The sequence below is a fragment of the Lynx rufus genome, unplaced genomic scaffold, assembly GCF_022079265.1.
Source record: "Lynx rufus isolate CCGP_SWC_20201006 ecotype Redwood Valley unplaced genomic scaffold, mLynRuf1.p SCAF_9, whole genome shotgun sequence".
In the NCBI taxonomy this organism is placed as follows: Eukaryota; Metazoa; Chordata; class Mammalia; order Carnivora; family Felidae; genus Lynx; species Lynx rufus.
Window position 1 is genome coordinate 100689654 of NW_025814897.1, and position 24726 is coordinate 100714379.

The window sequence follows — 24726 nt, forward strand, 5'->3', positions numbered from 1 at the left end:
TGGACACTTTCCAATTCTGACTGAATGACAAATGGTGGTTAGAAAGGATGAAATGTCTAGTGATCTCTGCCCCTATCAGGAGAAAGATGCTCTCCTCTTCAGAAATGATAAATTTATTAGGAGGTCTTTGTTGGCTGAATGCACTACCCCCCACCCCCCACCCCCCAAAAAGCACAATAATTTGTGTCAAAATTTCAAGTCAACTGGTGTGGTCACACCAACACAAAAGAAGGAGAAGGACTAACCGAGTGAATGGTTTTTTTCTATTTTGAAGTTAGTAGGAAAGAGTTACTGGAGAAAAATCTCCCTGGAAAATGGCTGGTTGCTATCTTTTTATGTACAATTAGTTTGCTTGTCTTTTAGATAAATTATCCTAAGGTAATAAAGTTTTATTGTATGTATGGATCGTAGAATTCCTTTTACATAATCTCTAGTGCAAATAAAAGCAATCTTCTGAATAATTGGAAGACCCCATGAAGAACATAGACTGATATCCAAATGAAATAAAATATATCTTCAAATAATAATGCAGATTTTTTCTTTCTCTTGTCATACTGGATGAAAAAAAAATTCCAGTCCGACAAATGATTAGAAACTCTTCCTTCAGATTCTGGGCTTGTCTTCACGAGGTAAGACTAACAGTAAATATTGGGAACCAGGTTTGCAATTGTGTGAATTTCTTTATTATGTAAAAGTGAGATCACTTTGAGATAAAGCAAACTTTGAAAAATAGGTGACCTTGGGAAAGTTAATTAGATGTTCTGAGCCTCTGCTTGTCCACTTATGAAGTGGAGATTATAGTTCCTCTTACTGTAAGTATGAACTATGATACATGAAGTTGTGAGTGTGTGATTGGAATCCACCGTAGGCATTGTGAGCTGTGGAATGATAGATCAGAATCAGATTTTATAAATAAATCATTTGAACTGCATGAGGAGAACATACTGATGTAGGCCAGAATGAAAGGAGAGGGATGTGGCAGGAGACCAGTGCAGTGGCTCAGTAGGGAAGCGGTGGAGAGGGAAATGATAAAGTTTGTGATATATTTTAGAGGGGTTAATAAGATTTGTTAAAAGTAACAATACGTGATATGAGAGCAAGAAAGGCATGAATGGCATGGTGATATTTCTTGTCTGAGCAATGACATGGAAGGTGGTACCATTTAATGAGATGGAAACACCTATGTTTATTGCTGAACATTAAAAATTTAGTTATAAGTACTGAATTGATATCCAGTTGGAGATGTCCAAATTTGGAGATGTTGCATGTGTGAATTTTTTTTGAAGACAGAGATGTGTAATTTATTTTTGTATTATTATTTTTAAATATTTTGTCAAGTTAGCTAACAGAGAGTGTATACAGTGCACTCTTGGTTTTGGGGGTAGATTCCCGTGATTCATCGCTTACATACAACACCCAGTACTCATCCCAACAAGTGCCCTCCTAAATGCCCGTCACCCATTTCCCTCCTTCCCCACCCCCCCATCAACCCTCAGTTTGTTCTCTGTATGAGTCTCTTATGGTTTGCCTCCCTCTCTGTTTGAAACTATTTTTTCCCCTTCTCTCCCCACCATGGTCATCTGTTTAGTTTCTCAAGTTCCACATATGAGTGAAAACATATGATATCAGTCTTTCTTTGACTGACTTATTTCACTTAGCATAATACCCTCCAGTTCTGTCTACATTGTTGAAAATGGCAAGATTTCATTTTTTCTCATTGCCAAGTAGTATTCCATTGTATATATGAGTCACATCTTTATGCATTCATCAATTAATGGACATTTGGGCTCTTTTCATAATTTGGCTATTGTTGAAAGCCATGTGCCCCTATGAATCAGCCCTCCTGTATCCTTTGGATAAATTCCTCATAGCGCTATTGCTGGGTCATAGGGTAGTTCTATTTTCAAGTTTTTGAGGAACCTCCACACTGTTTTCCAGAGTGACTGCACCAGTTTGCATTCCCACTAACTGTGCATGAGGGTTCCCATTTCTCCACATCCTTGCCAACATCTGTTGTTTCCTGAGTTAATTTTAGCCACTCTGACTGGTGTGAGGTGGTATCTCAATGTGGTTTTGATTTGTATTACCCTGATGATGAGTGATGTTGAAGTTGATCATCTTTTCATGCGTCTTGTTGGCCACCTGGATGTCTTCTTTGGAAAAGTGTCTTTTCATGTCTTCTGCCCATTTCTTCACTGGATTATTTGTTTTTCAGGTGTTGAGTTTGGTAAGTTCTTTATAGATTTTGGATACTAATCCTGTATCTGATGTGTCACTTGCAAATATCTTCTCCCATTCCATCAGTTGCCTTTTTATTTTGTTGATTGTTTCCTTTGTGGTGCAGAAGCTTTTTGTCTTGATGAGATCCCAGTAGTTCATTTTGCTTTTATTTCCTTTGCCTTTGGAGATATGTTGAGCAAGAAATTGATATGGCTAGGGTCAAAGAAGTTGTTGCCTGTTTTCTCCTCTAGGGTTTTGATGGTTTTCTGTCTCACGTTTAGGTTTTCATCCATTTTGAGTTTATTTTTGTGTATGATGTAAGAAAGTGATCCAGTTTCATTCTGCCAGTTCTCCCAGCACCATTTGCTAAAGAGACTGTCTTTTTTCCATTGGATACTCTCTTTTGTTTTGTCAAAGATTAGTTGGCCATACATTTGTGGGTCCAGTTCAGCGTTTTCTATTCTATTCTATTGGTCTATGTGTCTGTTCTTGTGCCAGTACCATACTGTCTTGATATGAGGGTTAAAAATTAAGGGAGAGACACAACACTGGTGTGCTTCCCCATTTATTAGTCAGGAAAAGGGGGCATATCCAACCACTGAGAAGTATCAGTGAGGGAAGACACAATCCTTCAGTGACCTTCTATTCCTAATTTGACCTACTCATATTGAATATGTCAATTACACTACATTGGTCTCAAGTATTTCACTTTTGTGACTTTATAAACTATGCACCTTTTCATGGAATTCCCTTGCCCTCTTTTCTCGTCCTTCCACTTTTCCTTTAAAATTCAGCTAAAGCATTGCACCTCTGGGAAGCCTCTGACTCCTGTCTGGTAGATATATTCCTACTCTGTGACCTTCACATTGTGGGGCTGTTTTTATATTGTCACTTTTTGGTGATTATTATGTATGCTATCACTAAATGTAGGAAACCATGGCTTATTCAACTTGGAAATCACAATGTCTATAAACTATTTGACACAAGCAGGCACTCTTTCACATTTTTTAATTGAATGAATCAATGAAAGATTACTCTTATAATGCATTTAAAAGATTTTTCCCTTGTTTTATAGATCTCCTGCTTCTAACATCAGAAATCACCTCCTATGCAGATTAGATGGAAACAAGAAACAATGTAACTTACTTTGTCCTCTTGGGTCTCACACAGGATCCAAAGGAACAGAAGGTCCTTTTTGTTATGTTCTTGCTTTTCTATATTTTCACCATGGTGGGCAATTTGCTCATTGTCATGACTGTAACTGTCAGTAAGACCCTGGGCTCGCCTATGTACTTGTTTCTTGCTAACTTATCATTTATGGATGTCACTTATTCTTCTTGCATTTCCCCCAGATTGATTTTGGACTTGTTCTTTGGGGAAAACACCATATCCTTCCAATCTTGTATGACCCAGCTATTTGTAGAGCACTTTTTTGGTGGATCAGAGGTCTTTCTTCTGCTGGTGATGGCCTATGACCGCTATGTGGCCATCTGTAAGCCCTTGCGTTATTTGGTTATCATGAGACAGTGGGTGTGTGTTGTGCTCCTGGTAGGGTCCTGGGTTGGGGGTTTTATGCATTCAGTAATTCAAGTTAGCACTATTTATGGGCTCCCATTCTGTGGCCCTAATGTCATTGATCATTTTTCCTGTGATATGTACCCCTTACTGAAACTGGTCTGTACTGACACCCATGTCATTGGCCTGTTAGTGGTGGCCAACGGAGGACTGATCTGCACAATTGTGTTTGTGCTCTTGCTCATCTCTTATGGTGTCATCTTGCACTCTCTAAAGAACCTTAGTCTGGAAGGGAGGCGGAAAGCCCTCCAGACCTGTGGTTCCCACATCACTGTGGTGGTCTTCTTCTTTGTGCCGTGTATTTTCATGTACATGAGACCTGCCAAGACCTTCCCCATTGACAAATTATTGAGTGTGTTTTATACAGTCATAACCCCCATGCTGAACCCCCTGATCTACACTCTGAGAAATTCTGAGATGACAAATGCTATGAAGAAACTCTGGAGGAGAAATGTTATATCTCTCAGTAGATAAGTGTATTATCTACCATGAAGAAAATAATTTAACATTTGTGCCCATCTCCTCAAATGTTAACGTCTGTTTTACTGTAAATGCACTTACAGTAGGAGTCAATAAATAATATGTAATTGAGTAGTCAATGAAAGTTTTATAGTTACACTAATTGTTATGTATTTATTTTTTTATTCATGTAAAATTAATATAAAGTGTTATATTAGTTTCACATGCACTATATAATGATTTAACAATTGTATACATAGTGCTCATCATGAGAAGTATATTCTTAATCTCCAGATGTAATGAAGTAACCAATGACATTTTTGTAGTTCCACTAATATTTCTTTCAAAAAAATTTTAATGCCTTATTTATTTTTGAGAGACAGAGAGGGAAAGTGAGAGGGGGGAGGGGCAGAAAGAGAAGGAGACGCAGACTCCAAAGCAGACTTCAAGCTCTGAGCTGTCACCTTAGATCCCCACGTGGGACTTGAGCCCATGAATAGCAAGATCACAACCTGAGCCCAAGTTAGACACTTAACTGACTGAGCCACCCAGGTGTTCCTAGTTACATGAATTTTTAATTACTGGCTATACTTAATTTATTACTTTCATTCGAATTCTTATTTTTATATTTAGTTGGATTGATTTTCTTCTTTAGCATACAGTGTTTTATTAGCATCATATGTGCAATGTAGTGATTCAGCAATTCCATTCATCACCTGGTGCTCAACATAATACGTGCATACCTTAATCCCCATCACCTCTTTAACCCAACCCTGCTTCTCCTCTGGTAACCATCAGTTCTCTATGATTAAGAGTCTATATCTTGATTTGTATCTCTCTCTCTGTCTCTCTCTCTCTCTCTTTTTCCCTTTGCTCATTTATTTTGTTTCTTAAATTCCACATGAGTGAAATCATGTGGTATTTTTCTCTCTCTGAATTATTTTGCTTGGCACTGTACTCTCTAGCTTCATCCATGTCATTGCATATATATATATATATATATATATAAAGACAGACCTTTACCCATCCCTCACATAGTCCCAGGTCTTCTTACATACATAGTTATTGTATTAAGATTGTTATTGCTTCTAAAGTTGGTCTATTAATAATCTTTGCTAATAAAACATATGTGTTCATGTTTATGTCCTTGTGTATAACTTTTACATTTACTACTCAGCCTCCTGAAGTCCTTTCCACACCTGTCTATAGGTGTAACCCATTCTCAGGTTGCTCATACTGCTTAACTTCTTTATGAAGATACGGTAAAATTAGTGTTTCCAGTCCTTGCCATATTTTCCCCAATTTTTTTTGTTCCCTATGGCTCTGCAATGAAGTCTTACTGAAATTGTGTAAGTATGAGTTTTTAGAAGTGGAATTCTTGGATCAATTGGTATACATATTTAAATGTTGATGTTTGTACTTATTGCCCAAATACTGTCCATAAGCTCATACCAAACTACACTACTTCCATAAGTCTACAAATGCCTGTCCAGCTTCATAGATGTGTCTATATATGAACACAGAGGTCTGTATCTGACAGCACATGGGTCAGTATCTGACTATGCATATGAATGCTTATGTGTATGTATATGTATTTGATATGATCACACACAGGTTTGTATGTATTTACACACAGGGCTATATCTTGCCACACACAGGTCTGAATCTGAGCACATATGAATTTTGGCAGGACTTGACTGAACAATTTTTCTGTTCCATGTGGCATGGACTGAGCTCCCTTGGCTTTTAGGGAGTATTTTGGATGACTTTACTCTTGTGAGTGGTGCCTTGGCAGGGATAGCTAGAAGACCAGGCTCTCCTGACTCCTTCTTCTTGCATGTAGCCTGTCTCTCCAGTGAGTTTGTCAGATTTGTAAAATGGCAGTTCAGGACTTTCGGAGGGAGGGCACAGAAGGTATTAAGCCAGTTAAAATCTCATCCCATCCTGACATCAGCTTGAAATTCAGGATCTCGAGTTCTAGATCCAGACTGCATCTGACCAAATGAAAAGGTAACCTATGGAATGGGGGAAAATATTTTCAAGTCTTATACCTCACAAGGGGTTAATATCCAAAATGTATGAGGAAATTATACAACCAATAGGAAAAACAAAACAAAACAAAACTGATTAAAAACTAGGCAATGGATCTGAATAGACATTTTACAAAGAAGACATACAAATGACCAATAGGAACATGGAAGGGTGCTCAATATTATTAATCACTATGGAAATGCAATTCAAACTACAATGAGATATCGCCTCATACTTGTTAAGATGGGTGTTATCAAAAAGAGAAGAGATTACATTTGCTGGTGAGGATGTAGATAAAAGGGATCCCTAGTTCACTGTCTTTGGGTATATAAATTTTTCAACCACTCTGGAAAAAAGTATGGAGATTGCTCAAAAAGTGAAATAGAACTACCACAATATCCAGAAATTCCACTTCTGTGCATATATCCAAGAATATGAAATCAGAATCTTGAGGAGATATCTTCACTCTCATGTTTGTGGCAGTATTTTCACAATAGTCAAGACATGGAAACAATCTAAGCATCCATTGATGGATGAATGGAAAAAGAACAGTGGTATATACATACAAGAGAATATATTAAGGTATAAAAAAGAAGAAAATCCTGCCAATTGAAACACGATGATAGACTTTGAAGGCATTACTCTAAGTGAAATAAGTCACACAGAGAAAGACAGATACTCTATCATCTCATTTATATGTGGTATTGAAAAACCCAATTTGTAGAAGGCAAGAGAATGGTGGTTTCCAGGGCCTGGCGGGTGGGGGAAATTTGTCAATGTTAGTTAAAGGGTACACATTTCTAGTTATAAGTTGGATAGGTTTGGGAAGCTAATGTATAGCAGGGTACAGTAGTTAACAATAATGTATTATATAGAAATAGTTGCTGAGCGAGCGAATCTTAAATGTGCTCATCCCCCACAAAAATTCCAGTTATGTGAGGTGACATACGTGTTAACTACCCTTATTGTGGTAATCATTTTGCAATATATGTATATGTCAGATCAACATGTTGTACACCTTAAACTTACACAAAGTTGTATATCAGTTGTATCGAATAACCCTGTGAAAACACAAGTAAATGAAATTAGACTTTGTGAATTGAAAAAAGAAAGTCTAAGAACTAGAGACTTGCTCTTTCTTCCCTGTGTCCTGCATATGTTTTGGAGGTGGACAACCTAGTTAAGAGAATTTATGAGACACACCTTAAATCTTTCCGAAGTCTCACTAGGGTCTTACATCTACAACACTGAGATGATTTTTCTTCTGGTGCCATTTCTTACTCTGAGAGCTTTTTTGCTCTTTGGAGACGCTATGGATGAGAACCAGCTTTATACCAGAACCCAGCAGGTCTTGACTCCTTACATGTTTCTCCTGAATTCTGCTTGAGAACTTGAGAACCGTTATGCTTTTAACTCACCTCTCTATCTCTTTTTTTGAGGTTAATTTATTGATTTTGAGAGAGACAGAGACGCCATGAGTTGGGGAGGGGCAGAGAGAGAGGGAGAGAGAGAATTCCAAGACCCAACATGGGTTTGCTCAAGTTCACAAAACCACAAGATCATGACCTGAGCTGAAACCAAGAGTCAGATTCTCAACTGACAGCCACCTAGGCACCCCTCACCTCTCTTTATCCATCCTTCAACATATCATACACGGCTGAGGAACCAGCTGGCATATTCAGTATTATGCTTGGAAATCACAGTCAAATCCACCTGCTCCCCCACCTGTTCCTATTTTCCACACTACTACAGGTGAGGGTATTACCAAACTTTGCTAGCACTTGGTAACATGAATCACTTTCTCTTCAGCCTCCAAGCACAGTCCACCCTGTCCTTCAACAAAGCTTTACCTACAGATGCTTCGAAGCCCTTACAGCTCCCAGCAACTCCTGGGGCCAGGGTCAATGCCATGTACTTTACCTTTCTGTTATGGAAGCACCACAGTTCCAGCTTCCACTCTTTGCTCTGGTTATCTTTTGCTACATGGCATAAGACTTTGAAATGTTGTGACTTAAAGCCACAACCATTTAAATTTGCCTCACAATCTTGTGGACCAGCAATTCTGGCAGAGGTTAGCTGGGTATTTTTTCTGCTTCATGTGGCATGGACTGGAGTCCCTCTGTGGTATTCAACTGATAACTGAGGGGTCTACAGGATTCAGGGCAGCTTCATTCCTATTCAAAGTGGCTTGGAAATGGTGACTGGAAAGAACCCACCGGTCCCTCTCCCTATCCAGTTAAATGTAGGACCACAGTCAGGATAGTCAGACTTTTAAAATTTAAGTATAAGTTGGTTAGCACATAGTGTAATAGTTTCAGGAGTAGAATTTAGTGATACATCACTTACATATAACACCCAGTGTTCATCCCAACAAGTGCCCTCCTTAATGCTCATCACCCATTTAGCCCATCTCTCCCCCCACCTCCCCTCCAGCGACCCTCACTTTGTTCTCTGTATTGAAGAGTATCTTATGGTTCGCCTTGCTCTCCATTTGTATCTTATTTTTCCTTCCCTTCACCTATGTTCATCTGCTTTGTTTCTTAAATCCCACATCTGAGTGAAATCATGTGATATTTGTCTTTCTCTGACTGACTTATTTTGCTTAGCATAATACACTAGTTCCCACCACATTGCTGCAAATAGTAAGGTTTCATTCTTTTTGATCACCGAGTAATATTCCATTATATATATATACACATCTTCTTTATCTATTCAGCAGTTGATGGACATTTGGGCTCTTTCCATAATTTGGATACTGTTAGAAACATTGGAGTGCATGTGAACCTTCGAATCAGTATTTTTGTATCCTTTGGATAAATACTTACTAGTGCAATTTGCTGGGTTGTAGTGGAGTTCTATTTTTAATTTTTTGAGGAACGTCTATACTGTTTTCAAATTGTTGCACAATTTTGCATTCCCACCAACAGTGCAAAAGTGTTCCCCTTTCTCTGCATTCTCGCCAACATCTGTTGTTTCCTAAGTTGTTCATTTTAACCATTTTGACAGGTGTGAGGTGGTATCTCTTTGTGGTTTTGATTTGTATTTCTCTGATGATGAGTGACGTTAAGCATCTTTTCATGTGTCTATTAGCCATCTGGATATCTTCTTTGGAAAAGTGTCTATTCATGTCTTCTGCCCATTTCTTCACTGGATTATTTGTATTGGGTGTTGAGTTGGGTAAATTCTTTATAGATTTTGGATATTAACCCTTTGTCCAATATGTCATTTTCAAATATCTTCTTCATTCCATCAGTTGTCTTTTAGTTTTGCTGATTAATGAATCTTTATCTATGATCCTTATGATCTAGAAAATGCAATATATAACTAAACGTATGTGGAGATCAAGATGCTCAGTGGAGCCCATTGCAAGCCAGGGAAAATGAGTAAATGTGGAAGCCCTCAGAGATTTGATGTACAAGCAGGCTCTAGTTGGAAAATAATTTATTTCTTATAGAAACAGTTACTCAATTGACCCTGGAATGAAATTAAGGGACTGAATTAATGAACTGAAAATCATTATGGTGTGAGGTGACATAGATTAAGGCTTTGATAAACAGCATCCACTGCGACCCAGAGTCCGGAACTGTGATTAGCTATCTTTTCAACAATTGCAGTGTTAACTCAGTGACTTCCCTCATCCCGGGGCCTTCTGCCTCTGAGCCTCAGGATTTCATAAACAGAGATTCTAACAGCTAGAAGAAAGACCTCCTTTGCTGAGGATATGATTGGATACGTAAGCCTGAGACTGGTTCTTTAATGCCGGCTTAAATATGACTTCCCTTACCTAAATCTTTCCTACTATAAACTCACAATTTATCATTTGTTTAACTTTTTTTTTCTGTTTAAATTATATGCTTTTCACATATTTGACTGTCTGTGCCTCTTTCTTGGCAAGAACCAAGTCACTCTTTCTCTAGAGATTGTTCTAGGGGAGAAAAACTGTCCAGAAGTGTTTACTTTATTTGAATTTGTTGCACATATTCTAATAAACTAATCTATAATGACCTTACATTCTCTTTCATTAAAAACAGTAATGACATAGAAAGCCATAGGCTGTGTCTGCACATAGTAATGGGAGGATTATTTTCCTGATACACTGGCCCAAGAGATTTCTGACAACTCAAATATCTGCACAGGCTGGAGTTTTTGTTAATTACCTAGATGGTTTTTTGTTATATTTTCCTGTGTATAAATATCCCTCATTACTTGTATGAGGGAAGAGCCCTTACATATGGAAGAGCCCAATTCTCTTGGATGAAAAGTGGGGAAAGGTAGAAACATGTCTTCCGTTAGGGAAGAAGTGACCTTAAGGATACATATGTTTTGAATGAGTGAACAGGTAGAGTTCTCTCTCACCTGAGAGACTGCTCAGTCATTGGTCTTCCAGGAAGCAAATTCCAGAATTTTTCTTGTTAGGCACAGAGACATGTTAATGTACAGAGACATAAATGTTATCCCAATCCTCAAAAGAAAATATTTTTTTTGTTGTCTCATCATAAATGTCTAATAAGAGATTTATTTAACTAATTTGAGGTTATAAAATCTTGGGCATTTTTATGTTGACAAATAACAGGCTTGTCCAAGTTAATTTCTACTAATTAGGATAATTTTTGTATGGCCTTTTGGACATAGCAATTTTGTTTTGCTTTGAGGTCATTTTCCCAGCAAGTGAGAATGTTCAACTATATTTGCACAGTAAATATGTTGTATTTATGTGTCTTTATAACCTAGACATCCACATTGGATAATTCTACACTTATCTGAAAGACTGAGACGTTGGGGAACCTTCATGGAAATGTAGAAAGTGTGGTCAATTGGAACTGTTTTTAGATGCACTGTTCAGGCATATATTATTATGTGTTCTATGGTCACCCACAGTTCTGTGAAGTATCTACAATTACTCACAGTGAGAGAAGCACTATTTTAATGACCAAAGAAACGACCCAAGAGGTAAGTCCTTAAAACAACCAAGGTATATGCAATGAAAATTCATGTAATATATTTAATGTAGCTAATGTCTTAAATACCATATATTTTCATTGGAGAAAGACTGGATTGAGGAAATTAAGCTAGCAAAACTGAAGTTAGCCAGTGTATCTAAAATGTACTTGGTATTAGTATTATAACCTGACAGATTTTTATTGTCCATTTAGCCAAATAACAAAGAGGAACACATAATGCATTTGAAATAAACTGACGGAATTATAAAGTAGGTTCATGGGCTATTTTATATAGCATGTTAATATTTGTAATTACTGTTAGATATATAAATTAGAGAATTTAAAATTGTATATCATATCAAGTGTGTTAGAATATAGAGGAATAAATAAATGCCTATTCTGTTCTGGAAGCTTGATGTGCACTGTTATGTGTGAATCTTAAAATTTTCATTGGTACTATGTTGCTGCATATTCATGAAGAAATTCGTGCTCGTGAGTAACTTTTGGCCATTGAGAGAGACATAAAACTGTAATTTGTAAAATACTATAGTATTTTTGTTACCATGGTATTTTAATTTATCTTTTAAAAGATATATTCATAACAAACTATGTAAATTATATCTTTTAAGTAGAACTGTGTTTACTTAATGGTTTCAGTTATTAAAGCCTAGTAAGTCTATCTGTCCGTTTTTATAGTATGAAATCTTTGATGACTTAAACTCTGGAGAATAGTTTATATGCTTCATTCCTACATGTGAATAATTTAACTGGCTAGTAGAAGATTTATCTTGGTGAAATCCAAAGTGGGGATTAATAAGAGTGAAGAACACTATTCCTTGCAGAAAATAATGAATGAAAAATAAGAATTATATATAGACTGCCTTGTAGTGTTATGTTCTTGAACAGAAGTGGCTCTATCAATCTAGAACTTCCACGATGATAGCACCCCCCAACCAAATGGAGTAACAATGTGAATGAAGCATGGAGATCATTTGTCACACCTGGCTTCTAAGGAAAGCTCAAGCTTTTTCTTCACGTGTCCTCCCCTCCCAAATCCATGGGATTGGAATCAACTTGTCTATATATGAGGTTTATTTAATTCTTTAATTTCCTTGAGCACTGAATAACCCAAAAGTTTGGGCTTGTGTCTGTATCTGTACAATTCTTCTCTCATTTAATTTTGTCCTTCCCTTCAGATGTAGGGTCTCTAAGGAATCAGTGCTTTTATTCTTTTTGAATTTTTTTTTCCTTACCAAGAAGTGCTCTGTGTTTAATTGCTATGACTTCCCAGGATGCCTCCTGAGTGACCCCTGGAAGGCTCAGGGGATTTGCCTTCTAGCACTTCTAGCACTTCCTCACTAAAAACTTTCAGAATAAGATTTTTAAAAAAAGTTATTTACTTATTTTGAGCGAGAGAGTATGAGCGAGGGAGGGGCAGAGAGAGGAGAAAGAGAGAATTGTAAACAGGCTCTGTGCTCTCAGCGCAGAGCCTAATTTGGGGCTCGATCCGACCAACTGTGAGATCATGACCTGAGCTGAAAACAAGAGTTGGACGCTTACTGACTGAGCTTCCCAGGCACCCCTGAATAATATTTTTAAAAGAATACTAACCTCACTTAGTTATTACATTAATATTCTTTTTTACCTGAGGATATTCATATCTTCAATATTATTTCTCCTCTCTGATTTGATACTTCCTTTCTTTCATTTTCTACCTTTTTTCTCTAGTTTTCTGCTTGCTTCTAGACAAGTCACATTTCATCATATGTAAATAATACTGCTCATATGTAATAAAATGGGTAATTCCTAAGGCATACAAACCTATCCTATGCACAGCAAGTGGTTCATGAGTTAGAGGTGCAATATTCTTTTTACCTGGGACTATGTCTATGATACTTACTAAATTGACAAAGATTCAGATGATTTGTTCTGATACAATTTAATAGTGAAACATTCAAGAACATTAATCATAGTACAATTTACTGAGCCTTTAAATAGGTGCCAGGCAGGTTCCGGATGCTTTATTTGTAATAAAACAACAAACTTAAGAAGTAGAAACTGTTGCTCTCCCCATTCTACAAATCATGAAACTGGGACACAGAGAGGTTAAGTTGCCCAACATTGCCCAGATGGCACATGGCAGAGCTGGGATTCCAACACAGGCAATGAAGTTCCAGAGCCCACATTATTCAACACTGCACTACGCTCCCTCTCCAAGGATGTTTTGGGTCTTAACTAGGTGCACACTGAATGAGAAACTTGTAGTCATGATTTGATCTTGGTAATGATCAAGTCCCAGTTGCCACTGGCTAGCCTTTCTCAAGTAACAGTAACAAGATTGGAAATTTTAATGTAATTATAAAAATATGAAAATAGAAGGAAATGTCAGCAGAATAGAAGGGGTGGGGCTGCACAAAGGTCTCACAGAGCACTGGACTGGAAAGGATTCTGAGGTGGATGAGTTTGACCCCCTTAGTTTCCAATGAGCAAGCTGAGACAGGCTTGTAAGACATTTAGAAGGTGACTCAAACCCATGCCTTCTTACACTGAGCTTGGACTTTTCCCCCGAGGGTGCTGTTTTTTGCAACCTGGGCAACGAAGTTGTATTTTTGAGTGCTCTCAGTACCTAAGAAGCATTATAAGTGAAACCATGTCCCATTGTACCCTACCCCTCTTTTCAGCGTCTGTTTCTCTTCCCTCAATACCTAGCTCATGCCAAGAGTTTTGAAAAAAAAAAACCAGGTGCTAATGTAACAATTTGTGAAAATCGCAAGTCTCTCCAGTTCAGTTCAAATGTATTTGCTGAAAATCTAGAGAGTTATTTGTGTTAAGATATTGTGGGGTGGGCAAACATTAAATGGAGAGAACTCCAACTCCTTACAAAGCTGATTGAGAATCATACCAAGTCATTGTAATAGGGAACAATGTGCTAAATAGTTTTGCAGTTATTTGATACAGTTTAGTCTTTACATCAGAGTCTAGTCTGAACATCTAATAGTGGAATGTCATAGTATTATTAAGTGAATTATTACACAAGAGATGCTATTTTTGGTGCTGGATACATCACACTGTAAAGGTACTCACTGCAACTACGTACTACCACCTCAAAAGTCTGACTCTATGCTGATTTATGTAGCGGTTATTGCCACCAGCAGAAAGTAAGTTTCTGGAGAGCAGGGATCCTTTCCTTGTTTGTGACTGCTGACTTTTGTGCCAAGAACAGACATAGTTTAAATAAGGCTATAATAAATCTATGTCGATAGTTGAGCTTTTGATTACTCCTCTCTATAGACGATCCTCTAAGACTTAGAGATAGAACTTCTTTCTTGTAGGACAACAAGATCATCTGAAGACAAATAGGACCATCAAGGGAAGGTGTAACAGGCATTTTGGAAGAACTCAATAGTTACCACTAGCTGTTTATTGTGTATAAACCGCTGTAGAAAAGACTTAATGATGAAGATGTGCTCTTAACAATGGATGTATTTATAGCCATGTTCATGATTCCATTACAGATTGCATTGTCCTGAGCTCTCATCCCTGAAACAGGCCATATAGAAAGAGGAAATGGGAAATAGTAACAATGTGACGGAATTTGTCCTCCTTGGCCTCACCCGGGATCCTGAAGGGCAAAAAGCATTATTTGTCACGATTTTACTGACCTACATTGTGACAATAATGAGCAACCTGCTCATTGTGGTGACTGTTTTTGGCAGCCCCTCTCTGGGCTCCCCCATGTACTTCTTCCTCACCTATCTGTCACTCATGGATGTTGTTTATTCCACTGTCATCTCTCCCAAATTGATTATAGACTTACTCTGTGACAAAAAGACAATTTCCTTCCCAGCTTGCATGGGCCAGCTCTTCCTAGAACACTTGTTTGGGGGTTCTGAGGTCTTCCTCCTGATTGTGATGGCCTATGATCGCTATGTGGCCATCTGTAGGCCGCTGCATTACTTGACTATCATGAATCGACAGGTTTGCATTCTGCTGTTGGTGGTGGCCTGGGTTGGAGGTCTTATGCACTCTATGGTTCAACTTCTCTTTGTGTACAACCTCCCGTTTTGTGGCCCCAATGTCATTGATCACTTCATCTGTGACATGTACCCATTACTGGAACTTGCCTGCACTGACACCTACTTAATAGGCCTCACTGTTGTTGCCAATGGTGGAGCCATCTGCATGGTCATCTTTATCCTTCTGCTCATCTCGTACGGAGTCATTCTAAATTCTCTTAAAAGTCACAGTCCAGAAGGAAGGCGCAAAGCCCTGTCCACCTGCAGTTCCCACACCACAGTGGTTGTCCTCTTTTTTGTTCCCTGCATTTTCATGTATGTTAGACCTGTTTCCAACTTGTCCATTGATAAATCCATAACTCTGGTTTATACAGTTATGACTCCCATGTTAAATCCTTTAATATACACCTTGAGAAATTCGGAGATGAAAAATGCTATGGAAAAATTCTGGTGTAAAAATGTAACCAAAAGTAAAATAAGCATGTGTCACTGACACTGAACACATTTATGGTTAATTCTGAAGCAACAAAAGGGTACTAAATTCTGACAATGGATTTAGTAAATTCAGTGGATTCTCTAGAGATGTTTCTCTTTATTTACACAAAGTCATCAAGAAGTGGAATGGATTGTCTTTTGAGGTAATAATCAACCTAATAGGGAAATTCTGGAGGTTGAATAAAATTTGTCCCATTACAAGTAAAAATACAATTAATTTCACCTCGTAGCCTTATTTTTCTTGGTTTATATTGAAATGGAACTTTAGAAACAATAGTTTTTAAATTAAAAAAATGTCTTTTTATTTGTAGAGAGAGGAGAAAGTGAGCATGAGTTGAGGAGGGGCAGATAGAGAGGGAGAGAGAAAATCCCCAGCAGGTTCTGCACTGCCAGCAAGGAGCCCAATGCAGAGCTTGAACCCATGAACCATGAGACCATGACCTGAGCTGATATCAAGAATCAGACGCTTAACCAACTGAACCATCTAGGCACCCGAAGAGTTTTAAAACTTTAAATGTGAAACAACCTACTTTTGAAAATTTACTTTCACCCAAACTAAAGAGAAAGTAATTTGGCTAATACTTAGAACAAATTACTGGGGCCAAAAGAGTGGTGTATAAATTTTAATGCTCATTATTCTATCAGCGCAGAAACTTTCTGTAGCTGCAATATGCATCTTGTCCTTAAGATGATTTCCATTCCTCAGGTCAATGCCTATGCTTTTGCAGTTCAGGACATTTAAATGGGAGATGTTATTGTGTTTGGTTAGATGCTATCAGTGAGAAATTTTGTTAAAAATTTAACAAAGGGATGTTAAAAGGGATGTTGTATGTTTTTCCAGTTTGTTATGAGCCTGTATGGGGATGGTTGATGATGAAAACAGATTCTAGTTCCTAATTTGAGCACAGAAAACCATACTAATTCAATTATAAATATATTTTATGCTTTTCCTCATTAGCTGTTATGTACATTTTGTTGCCATTCTTCAACAGGAAGATAGAACCTACTTTGTCTTCATGATACTAAAGATATGGGTAAAGAAATGTGTTATTTTGCATAACAGTGTTTCCCCCAAAAGTTGTATTCAACTTAAGTACTTTGTCCTGATAGACCTAATAATGATTTACTTTGGAATAAATAAAATTTTGTTTTTCACTGTTGTGTGTAAAAATCGACAACAGGTTTTTCTGTCTGCAGCCGATCCCTAAACACTGCAAACTAGGAAGAAAATGAACTTGCTTTCATTGTAACACGGAACATCATCATGCTTTGAAAGAGTTTTCTTTTCTAACTAAAAAAAGATTTTATAACTTTTCATGCATAACTTTTATTATTTTTCATGCATATTGAATGATATATGCAATTTACTTTTACATGTGATAGGCTCTTAACCTTGAATGTGATCAATATCATTGAAACTACCTATGCATACTTCCCTGATAGCATTCATCTGCCTCTTCCCAGAGGTAATCTTAATGCTGAATTTTGGATAACCATAGTTAAAAACAGTTTAACTACATATGTATGTATCCTGAACATATATTGTGTAGAGTGTTCCTGCTTTTGTTGAAATTATACTAAGTATTGCATAGTTTTCTGAATCTTACTTTTTTAATTTAAGTTTTTAATTTTAATTCCAGTATGGTTAACATACAGTGTTATATTAGTTTCAGGTGTATGAGATAGGGATTCAGTATTTCTATACGTTACTCAGTGCTCATCATGAGAAGAGTACTCTTTAATCCCCATTACCTATTTCACCCATCCCTCCATCCATTTCTCCTCTGGTAATCCATCAGTTTGTTCCTAAAGTTGAGTCTGTTTCTTGGTTTCTCTCTCTTTTTTCCTTTGCTCATTTCTTTTGTTTCTTAAATTCCACACATGAGTGAAATTATATGGTATTTGTCTTTCTCTGACTTATTTCACTTAGCATTATACTCTCTGGATCCATCCCTATTGTTGAAAATAGCAAGATTTCTTTCTTCTTCTGGGTGAATAACATTCCATTGTGTATATGTACACACACACGCGCACACACACACACACACACACACACACACACACTACTTCTTTATCCATTCATCTGTTGATGGACACTTGGGCTGCTTCCATAATTTGGCTATTGTAAATAATGCTGCAATAAACATAGGGTGCATGTATCCCTTTGTTTTAGCGTTTTTGTATTTTGGGGGTAAATACCCAGTAGTGTGATTACTGGATTATAGGGTAGTTCTATTTTTAACATTTTGAGGAAAACATTTTGTTTCCTATAGTGGCTGCACAAGTTTGCATTCCCACCAACAATGCATGAGGATTCCCATTTTACCACATCCTCGCCAACACTTTTTGTTTCTTGTGTTTCTGATTTTAGCCATTCTGACAGGTGCGAGGTGGCATATCATTGTGGTTTTGACTTCTATTTCTCTGATGTTGAGTGATGTTGAGCATCTTTTCATGTGTCTGTTAGTCATGTGGATATTTTCTTTGGAAAAATGTCTATACATGTCTTCTGCCCATGTTGTAACTGGGCTATTTGTTTTTTGGGTGTTGAGTTTGGTAAGTTCTTTATAGATTTTGCATACTAACCCTTTGTCAGGTATGTCATTTGCAAGTATCTTCTCCCATTCCATAGGTTGCCTTTTAGTTTTGTTGATTGTTTTCTTTAAAATCCCAATAGTTCGTGTTTGCTTTTGTTTCCCCTGCCCTTGGTGACATGTCTAGTAAGGAGTTGTTGCGGCCGAGGTCAAAGAGGTTAGTTACTTCCTGTGTGTCCTCTACGATTTTGATGGTTTTCTGTCTCACATTATGTCTTTCATCCATTTTGAATTTAGTTTTGTGCATGGTGTAAGAAAGTGGTCCAGCTTCATTTTTCTGCATGTTGCAGTCAAGTTTTCCCAACACCATTTGTTGAAGACACTGTCCTTTTTCCATTAGATATTCTTTCCTGCTTTGTTGAAGATTAGTTGACCATACAGTTGTGGGTCCATTTCTGGGTTTTTCATTCTGTTACATTGATATATGTGTCTATTTTTGTGACAGTACCAAATTGTCTTGATGACTACAGCTTTATAATAGAGCTTGAATTCTGGAATTGTGATGCCTCCAGTTTTCTTTTTCTTTTTCAGGATTGTTTTGGCTCCTTGGGATCTTTTGTGGTTCCATAGAAATTTTAAGATTGTTCTAACTCTGTGAAAAATGCTGGTGGTACTTTGATAGGGGTTGCACTAAATATGTAGATTGCTTTGGGTAGTATAGACATTTTAACATTTGTTCTTCCAGTCCATGACCCTGGAATGCTTTTCTACTTTTTTTTGTGTCCTCTTCGATTTATTTCATCAGAGTTCTATAATTTTCAGAGTATAGATTTTTTTAATGTTCATTTATTTTGAGAGAGAGAAAGAAAGACAGAGAGACAGAGAGAGAGAGAGAGAGAGAGAGAGAGAGACAGAGAGAGAGAAGGCACTGGTCAGGGGATAGACAGAATCCCAAGTAGGCTCCGTGTTAGCACAGAGCCCAATGTGGGGGGAAGAAAAGCTCTCACTTTGAGTATGATGTTAACCTGGGTTTTTCACATATGGCCTTTATTATGTTGAGATATGTTCCCTCTAAACCTACTTTATTGAGGGTTTTTATCATGAATGGATATTGTACTTTATCAAATGCTTTTTCTGCATCTATGGAAATGGTCATATGATTTTTATCTTCTCTACTGTTGATGTGATGTATCATATTAATTGATTTGTGAATATTGAACCACTCTTGCAACCCAGGAATAAATACCACTTGGTCATGGTGAATGACTTTTTAAAATGTATTGTGGATTTGGCTTGCTAATATTTTGTTGAAGATTTTTGCATCTATGTTCATCAGCCACATTGGCCTATAGTTCTCTTTTTTTTTTTGTCTTTATCTGGTTTTGGTTTGTCTTTATCTGGTTTTGGTATGCTGGCCCCATAGAACGAATTTGGAAATTTTCCTTTGTCTTCTATTTTTTGGAATAGTTTAAGAATAATAGGTATTAACTCTTCTTTAAATGTTTGGTAGGAAAAAAATAAGTGTTTGGCAGAATTCGCCTGTGAAGTTATCTGGTTCTGGACTTTTGATTGTTGGGAGTTTTTTGATTACTGATTCAATTTCATTGCTGGTAATTGGTCTGTTCAAATTTTCTATTTCTTCCTGATTCAGTTTTGGGAGGTATTTTTTCATAGGAATGTATCCATTACTTTTATATTCTCTATAACCCTATGTATTTCTGTGGGGTTGGTTGTTACTTATCCTCTTTGATTTCTGGTTTTGTTTATTTGAGTCGTCTCTCTCCCCCATCCCTCCTTTTTTTGATGAGTGTGGTTAAATGTTTATCAATTCGAAGAATGTGCTCCTGGTTTTATTGATATTCTATTTTTTAAATACAAATACACACACACAGAGGAAAGTATGGCCCATTCAAAGAAACAAAATAAAACAGCAGAAATTGTCCAGCTCTGATGACTGGACAAGGACTTCAACACACCATCTTAGAGATGTCAAACAAGTAAAGGAAGGTATGGCAAAGCTCAAGGAAAGGAAGCTAAGGAAAGAGTCAAGGCCAAATATCAAAAAAGAGACAGAAAACTTCCATATCAATAAACCTCAGTAAAGAAATAGTATTTTTTTTGGGAGCTTGGTGGCTCAGACAGTTAAGCACCTGGCTCTTGGTTTTGTCCCCGGTCATGACCGCACAATTTTGTGAGTTCAAGACCCAGGTCTTCTTGGGATTCTGTCTCTCTGCTCCTTCCCCTGTCATGATGCCTCTATCTTTCTCAAACTAAATAAATAAACATAAAAAAGAAGTAATACGCTTTTCAAATCATGTGTAGAGAGTTTCAAAGGACCTGACATTGTTATATAAAAGGCATCTGAATATCCAGTTTCAAATATTTCTAGATTTAGTTTCTATGTTTTTTTTTTCTTATATTACTTTGTAATTGTCTCTTTCAAATTATATATCCATATCATCTATCTCTTATTCTTTTTAAGAAAGATTCTCTTCTTTGGGGCAAAACTTCTCAGTTGGAATTTTATATGTGGGTTTTACCTCCTCTGAGTCAAATGGAAACTTTTAACATTGATTACCAATAATCTTGTGCCATTCTTATTATGTCTTTTTTATACAAAGACTTAAGATTTTTACTTCACTCCAGTGTCTTCTTCAACTTGAGAATTTCAAATATATACTGATGAATTGAAAATAACGAATTGTTGGGGTGACTAGGTGGCTCAGTTAGTTGAGTGTCTGACTCTTGATTTCAGCTCAGGTCATGATCCCAGGTTGTGGGATTGAGCCCTGCCTTGGGTTCTGTGCTGAGCATGGAACCTGCTTAGGATTCTCTCTCTCCCTATGCCCCTCTCTCTTACTCTACAATAAAAAAGGGGCACCTGGGTGGCTCAGTTGGTTGAGTGACTCTTGACATTGGCTCAGGTCATGGTCTCATGGTTCATGGATTCAGGCCCCACATTGAGCTCTGAACTGACAGTGAGGAAGCCTGCTTGGGATTCTCTATGCCCCTCCACTGCTCATGCTCACTCATGTGCTCTCTCTTTCAAAATAAATAAATAAACTTAAAATAAATAAATAAACTTAAAAGAAATCAAATTAAATTAAAAAAATAAAGAATTCTTGTTCATGCAATCTTGTATTTTTGGTATTAAGTGACGTGTTCCTTGCTTTTAGATTGCTGTTTTTTTTCTACTTAATTCTCCTGAAGTGATTGGCTAGAAGCCTCTGAAAACATGGATCATGTAAAAGATCTCAGTTCTCTAGAGCATGATTCCTCAGTGAGTTTAATTTTGAACAAGCAGCCTTGGGGACAAAATGTTTTAACAACTCCATGAAGTAATTTGTTGCTCATTGTTGATTAAGTGCCCAGTCATATCTTTCCTTACCTGGGAGAATATTTCTCTTTGGGGGGTAATGTTGCTGTCAAGATGTAAAAAAAAGCCATTACTCTACTGGGCATGGACCATATTAAAACAGTCATGCGAATGCTTTCAGAAATATTCCAAAGAATCCAAAACATCCACTGCATTATGGACTAAAAATGCTATTAAAGGTTGATTCAATTAATTTGGTCAGTTAAACATAATGATGTTTTACATTTAATTTTTGGTACATAATCTCAATGGCGGCTTTCAAATTCAATGATTCATCAATCATATCAACTATACATTCTTGAAGCCAACTCTGTATAATCCCATAATCCAAACTATTAAATGTCTGTGAAAGTTGAAGAAGATGGTCATGCTTTGTGCAGGCAGAGAAAGAGAAATCCTTATGTGACAAAGCATTTCGATGTCACTAAGTGCATCCTGACATTTTTTCTGTAGTCACATTGGGGTTGATGTGTTGGCAATCCTGACTTATTTTCATACAACTAAGTGGTCATCTTTCAGGACCAAAGATAGAATTGCAGAAGCCTGGATTTGGAACAAGTGACCAAAGAGAAAAGAGAAAAGAGAAAAGAGAAAACCCAGGTAATGTATATACCTTAAACATATACCTTATACGTATACATATATACCTTATACGAGGGATCCTATAAAATATTTTCCCTTTTATGTCTGGCTTATGGCAATTATCATGGTGTCTTCAATGAGTTTTATCCATGTTGTAGCATGTATCAGCATTTTTTCCTTTTTAAGGCTGAATAATGTTCCATTATCTATATATACCATAATTTATTTATGCATTCATTAGTTGAAGGACATTTGGACTGTTTCCACTTTTAGGCTACTGTGTATAATGCTTCTATGAACATTGGTGTGCAAATGACAGTTTGAATCTCTGCTTCCTATTCTCGTGTGTATATACACCAAATAACAGTTTGATATGTAAATTAATATCCCTTTAGTACAAAGGGAAACTCAGAACTTACAGTGTGAAAACTTGAGGTCATAGAAATTTAGTTACTTGTTAGATTCATTGACCTGTATGTGTACCTTATTAGAAAGCAAACTTTAGTGTCTGTGGAAATAGAATTCATGAGTTTTGTTAGATATGAGATGTATAGAATATTAAAGAAAATGCCACTATCTGTTTCTGCCTATGGGTTAATTCCATGGATATTTTCTCATTTTTAGGATCTTAAAAATATTGTGAATAAAATTGACACATTGTATTATTCACCCAGTTGACCTCTTATTTATAAAAATAAGGCCCCTTTGATTAAATTTAGATTTAATGATACAATGCAAAGAGGAGACTGAAATGTTGAGAAAAACAGAGGCAAGGGCATTTGTACACAGTAAAGCAAATGGTAAGGAAAGGACAGCTTCTGTAATTGTGTATGAAAACTACCCAGTCAGTCCCTCCACCCCTCAGGGAATGCTCCCTTGGGTAATGGGAGAAGACAGTGGACTTTGGGGAAACTCATCTAACACTAGTTCTAAGAGATGTGGCACTAAAATTACACAGGGAACCAAATAATGATAAATAATATCTTGAATTTATTTAGTGCTTCTTAATTGTCAGGCAGTTTTTGGATAACTTTATTTGCATTATCATATTTAGTCTTTAAAACCATCATATGTGTTAGAAGCTGTTATGTTTCCTTATGCAGATTATGTTGAGTAATTTGCTCAAGATCACACAGTTGCTAAGTATAGATTCTGAGGATTAAATTCCAAACCAGAATTTAGAACCTGAGTTCTCATAAAGTGCATCCAGGACCACCCCTGCAAAATTATAAAACAAAAGTCACAAAGATTATATATGGGAGAGGCAATCCACCCTCTGTGATTGTTGTTATTCTCTGTTTGTCCCCAAAGTCTGTTCAGCCACATTCAGGTTTTAGAGTAGCATTGTTACCTCACTATGAAGAAACTGACTTGGAAAATGTGTTATTTCTTGAAAGTATATCTTTTTAAAAAATCTGATGAGTGTTTATTGGGACCTCAAAATGTTTGCTGCATAATTTTTATGGTCACTGCTCAATCATTAAAAAATGATGGCTTATGTGGGGAATAGATTTTAGTAATCAGACAGTTAAATAGAAACATATGTTTCTAACCATTGGCTTGCTATCATGTTTCTTCTTCTTCTTTTGTTTAATGTTTTTTTTTTTTATTTTTGAGAGGTAGAGAGACAAATTGTGAGTTGGGGAGGGGGTGCAGAGAGAGAGAGAGAAGGAGACAAAGAATCTAAAGCAGGCTCCGGGCTCCGAGCTGTCAGCACAGAGCCTGATGCAGGGCTGGAACCCATGAACTATGACCTGAGCTGAAGTCGAACACCCAACTGACTGGGCCACCCAGGTGCCCCGCCATCATGTTTCAAAAGGATCTGGACTGTAGCTCAAAATTTCAGTCTATAATTTCCGATAGCTTGCTGATTTGAGAGTGTTTCCCAGTATTTTACAGCTCGCGTGCCATATATGTGGTTTGTTTCTTCTGCCTTATGTTGTGGAATTTGGCATAGTGGAGATCTTCTTAATTTATCTTATTTTAATTCACATTGTGGGACAGTTATTGATTTAAGGTTTTGGAGCACTCCTTAATTATTTATTTGTTCTCATTGAATGTGGTAAGAAATTTGAAGTATCTAACGAATGTTGGAAGCAGATATATTTATTTTTAACAAAATATTGTATAGGTAAAGTATAGAATTTTGTATCATTCTGAGTCAAATCACCATTTTTCAATAGTCTAGAGTAATAATTATGTTCATAAGCTCATTTAAACAGTCAAATATTCATTGATCCCTTAAAATGCATAAGGCACACATACGGATTCTGGTGATACCATTATTAAAAAGATATGTGTCTATGTTCACTCTCCTGGCAGATCTAACAGATGTTGGGAGAAAACAACTATAAACAAATGAGTGCTGTAAGTTCTCAACAGGACAAGGGGTTGGACCCTCCTACTGGAAGCTGTCTCTTGAATGCTCAGACAAACCCCATGAATTGTGAGTATTTGTCATTATAAATGCAGACATAGCTTCATAATTGTGCGTGAAG

General features: G+C 37.0%; 2 protein-coding genes across 2 annotated transcripts; both read left to right on the forward strand.

The window, feature by feature from the left end:
* Nucleotides 1-3339: 3339 nt before the first annotated feature.
* Nucleotides 3340-4269, forward strand: LOC124505413 (olfactory receptor 4A47-like). The gene has a single exon (XM_047071360.1). It carries the CDS (start codon nt 3340-3342, stop codon nt 4267-4269), a length of 930 nt encoding a protein of 309 aa, XP_046927316.1.
* Nucleotides 4270-14789: 10520 nt separating this feature from the next.
* On the forward strand, nt 14790-15734 carry LOC124505396 (olfactory receptor 4A5-like). Its single transcript, XM_047071342.1, has one exon. It carries the CDS (start codon nt 14793-14795, stop codon nt 15732-15734), a length of 942 nt encoding a protein of 313 aa, XP_046927298.1. The 5' UTR covers nt 14790-14792.
* The last annotated feature ends 8992 nt before the right edge of the window (nt 15735-24726 follow it).

Bases quoted from the DNA above. Each gene is read 5' to 3' on its own strand.
- LOC124505413 (XM_047071360.1), top strand. From the start codon at position 3,340: ATGGAAACAAGAAACAATGTAACTTACTTTGTCCTCTTGGGTCTCACA.
- LOC124505396 (XM_047071342.1), top strand. From the start codon at position 14,793: ATGGGAAATAGTAACAATGTGACGGAATTTGTCCTCCTTGGCCTCACC.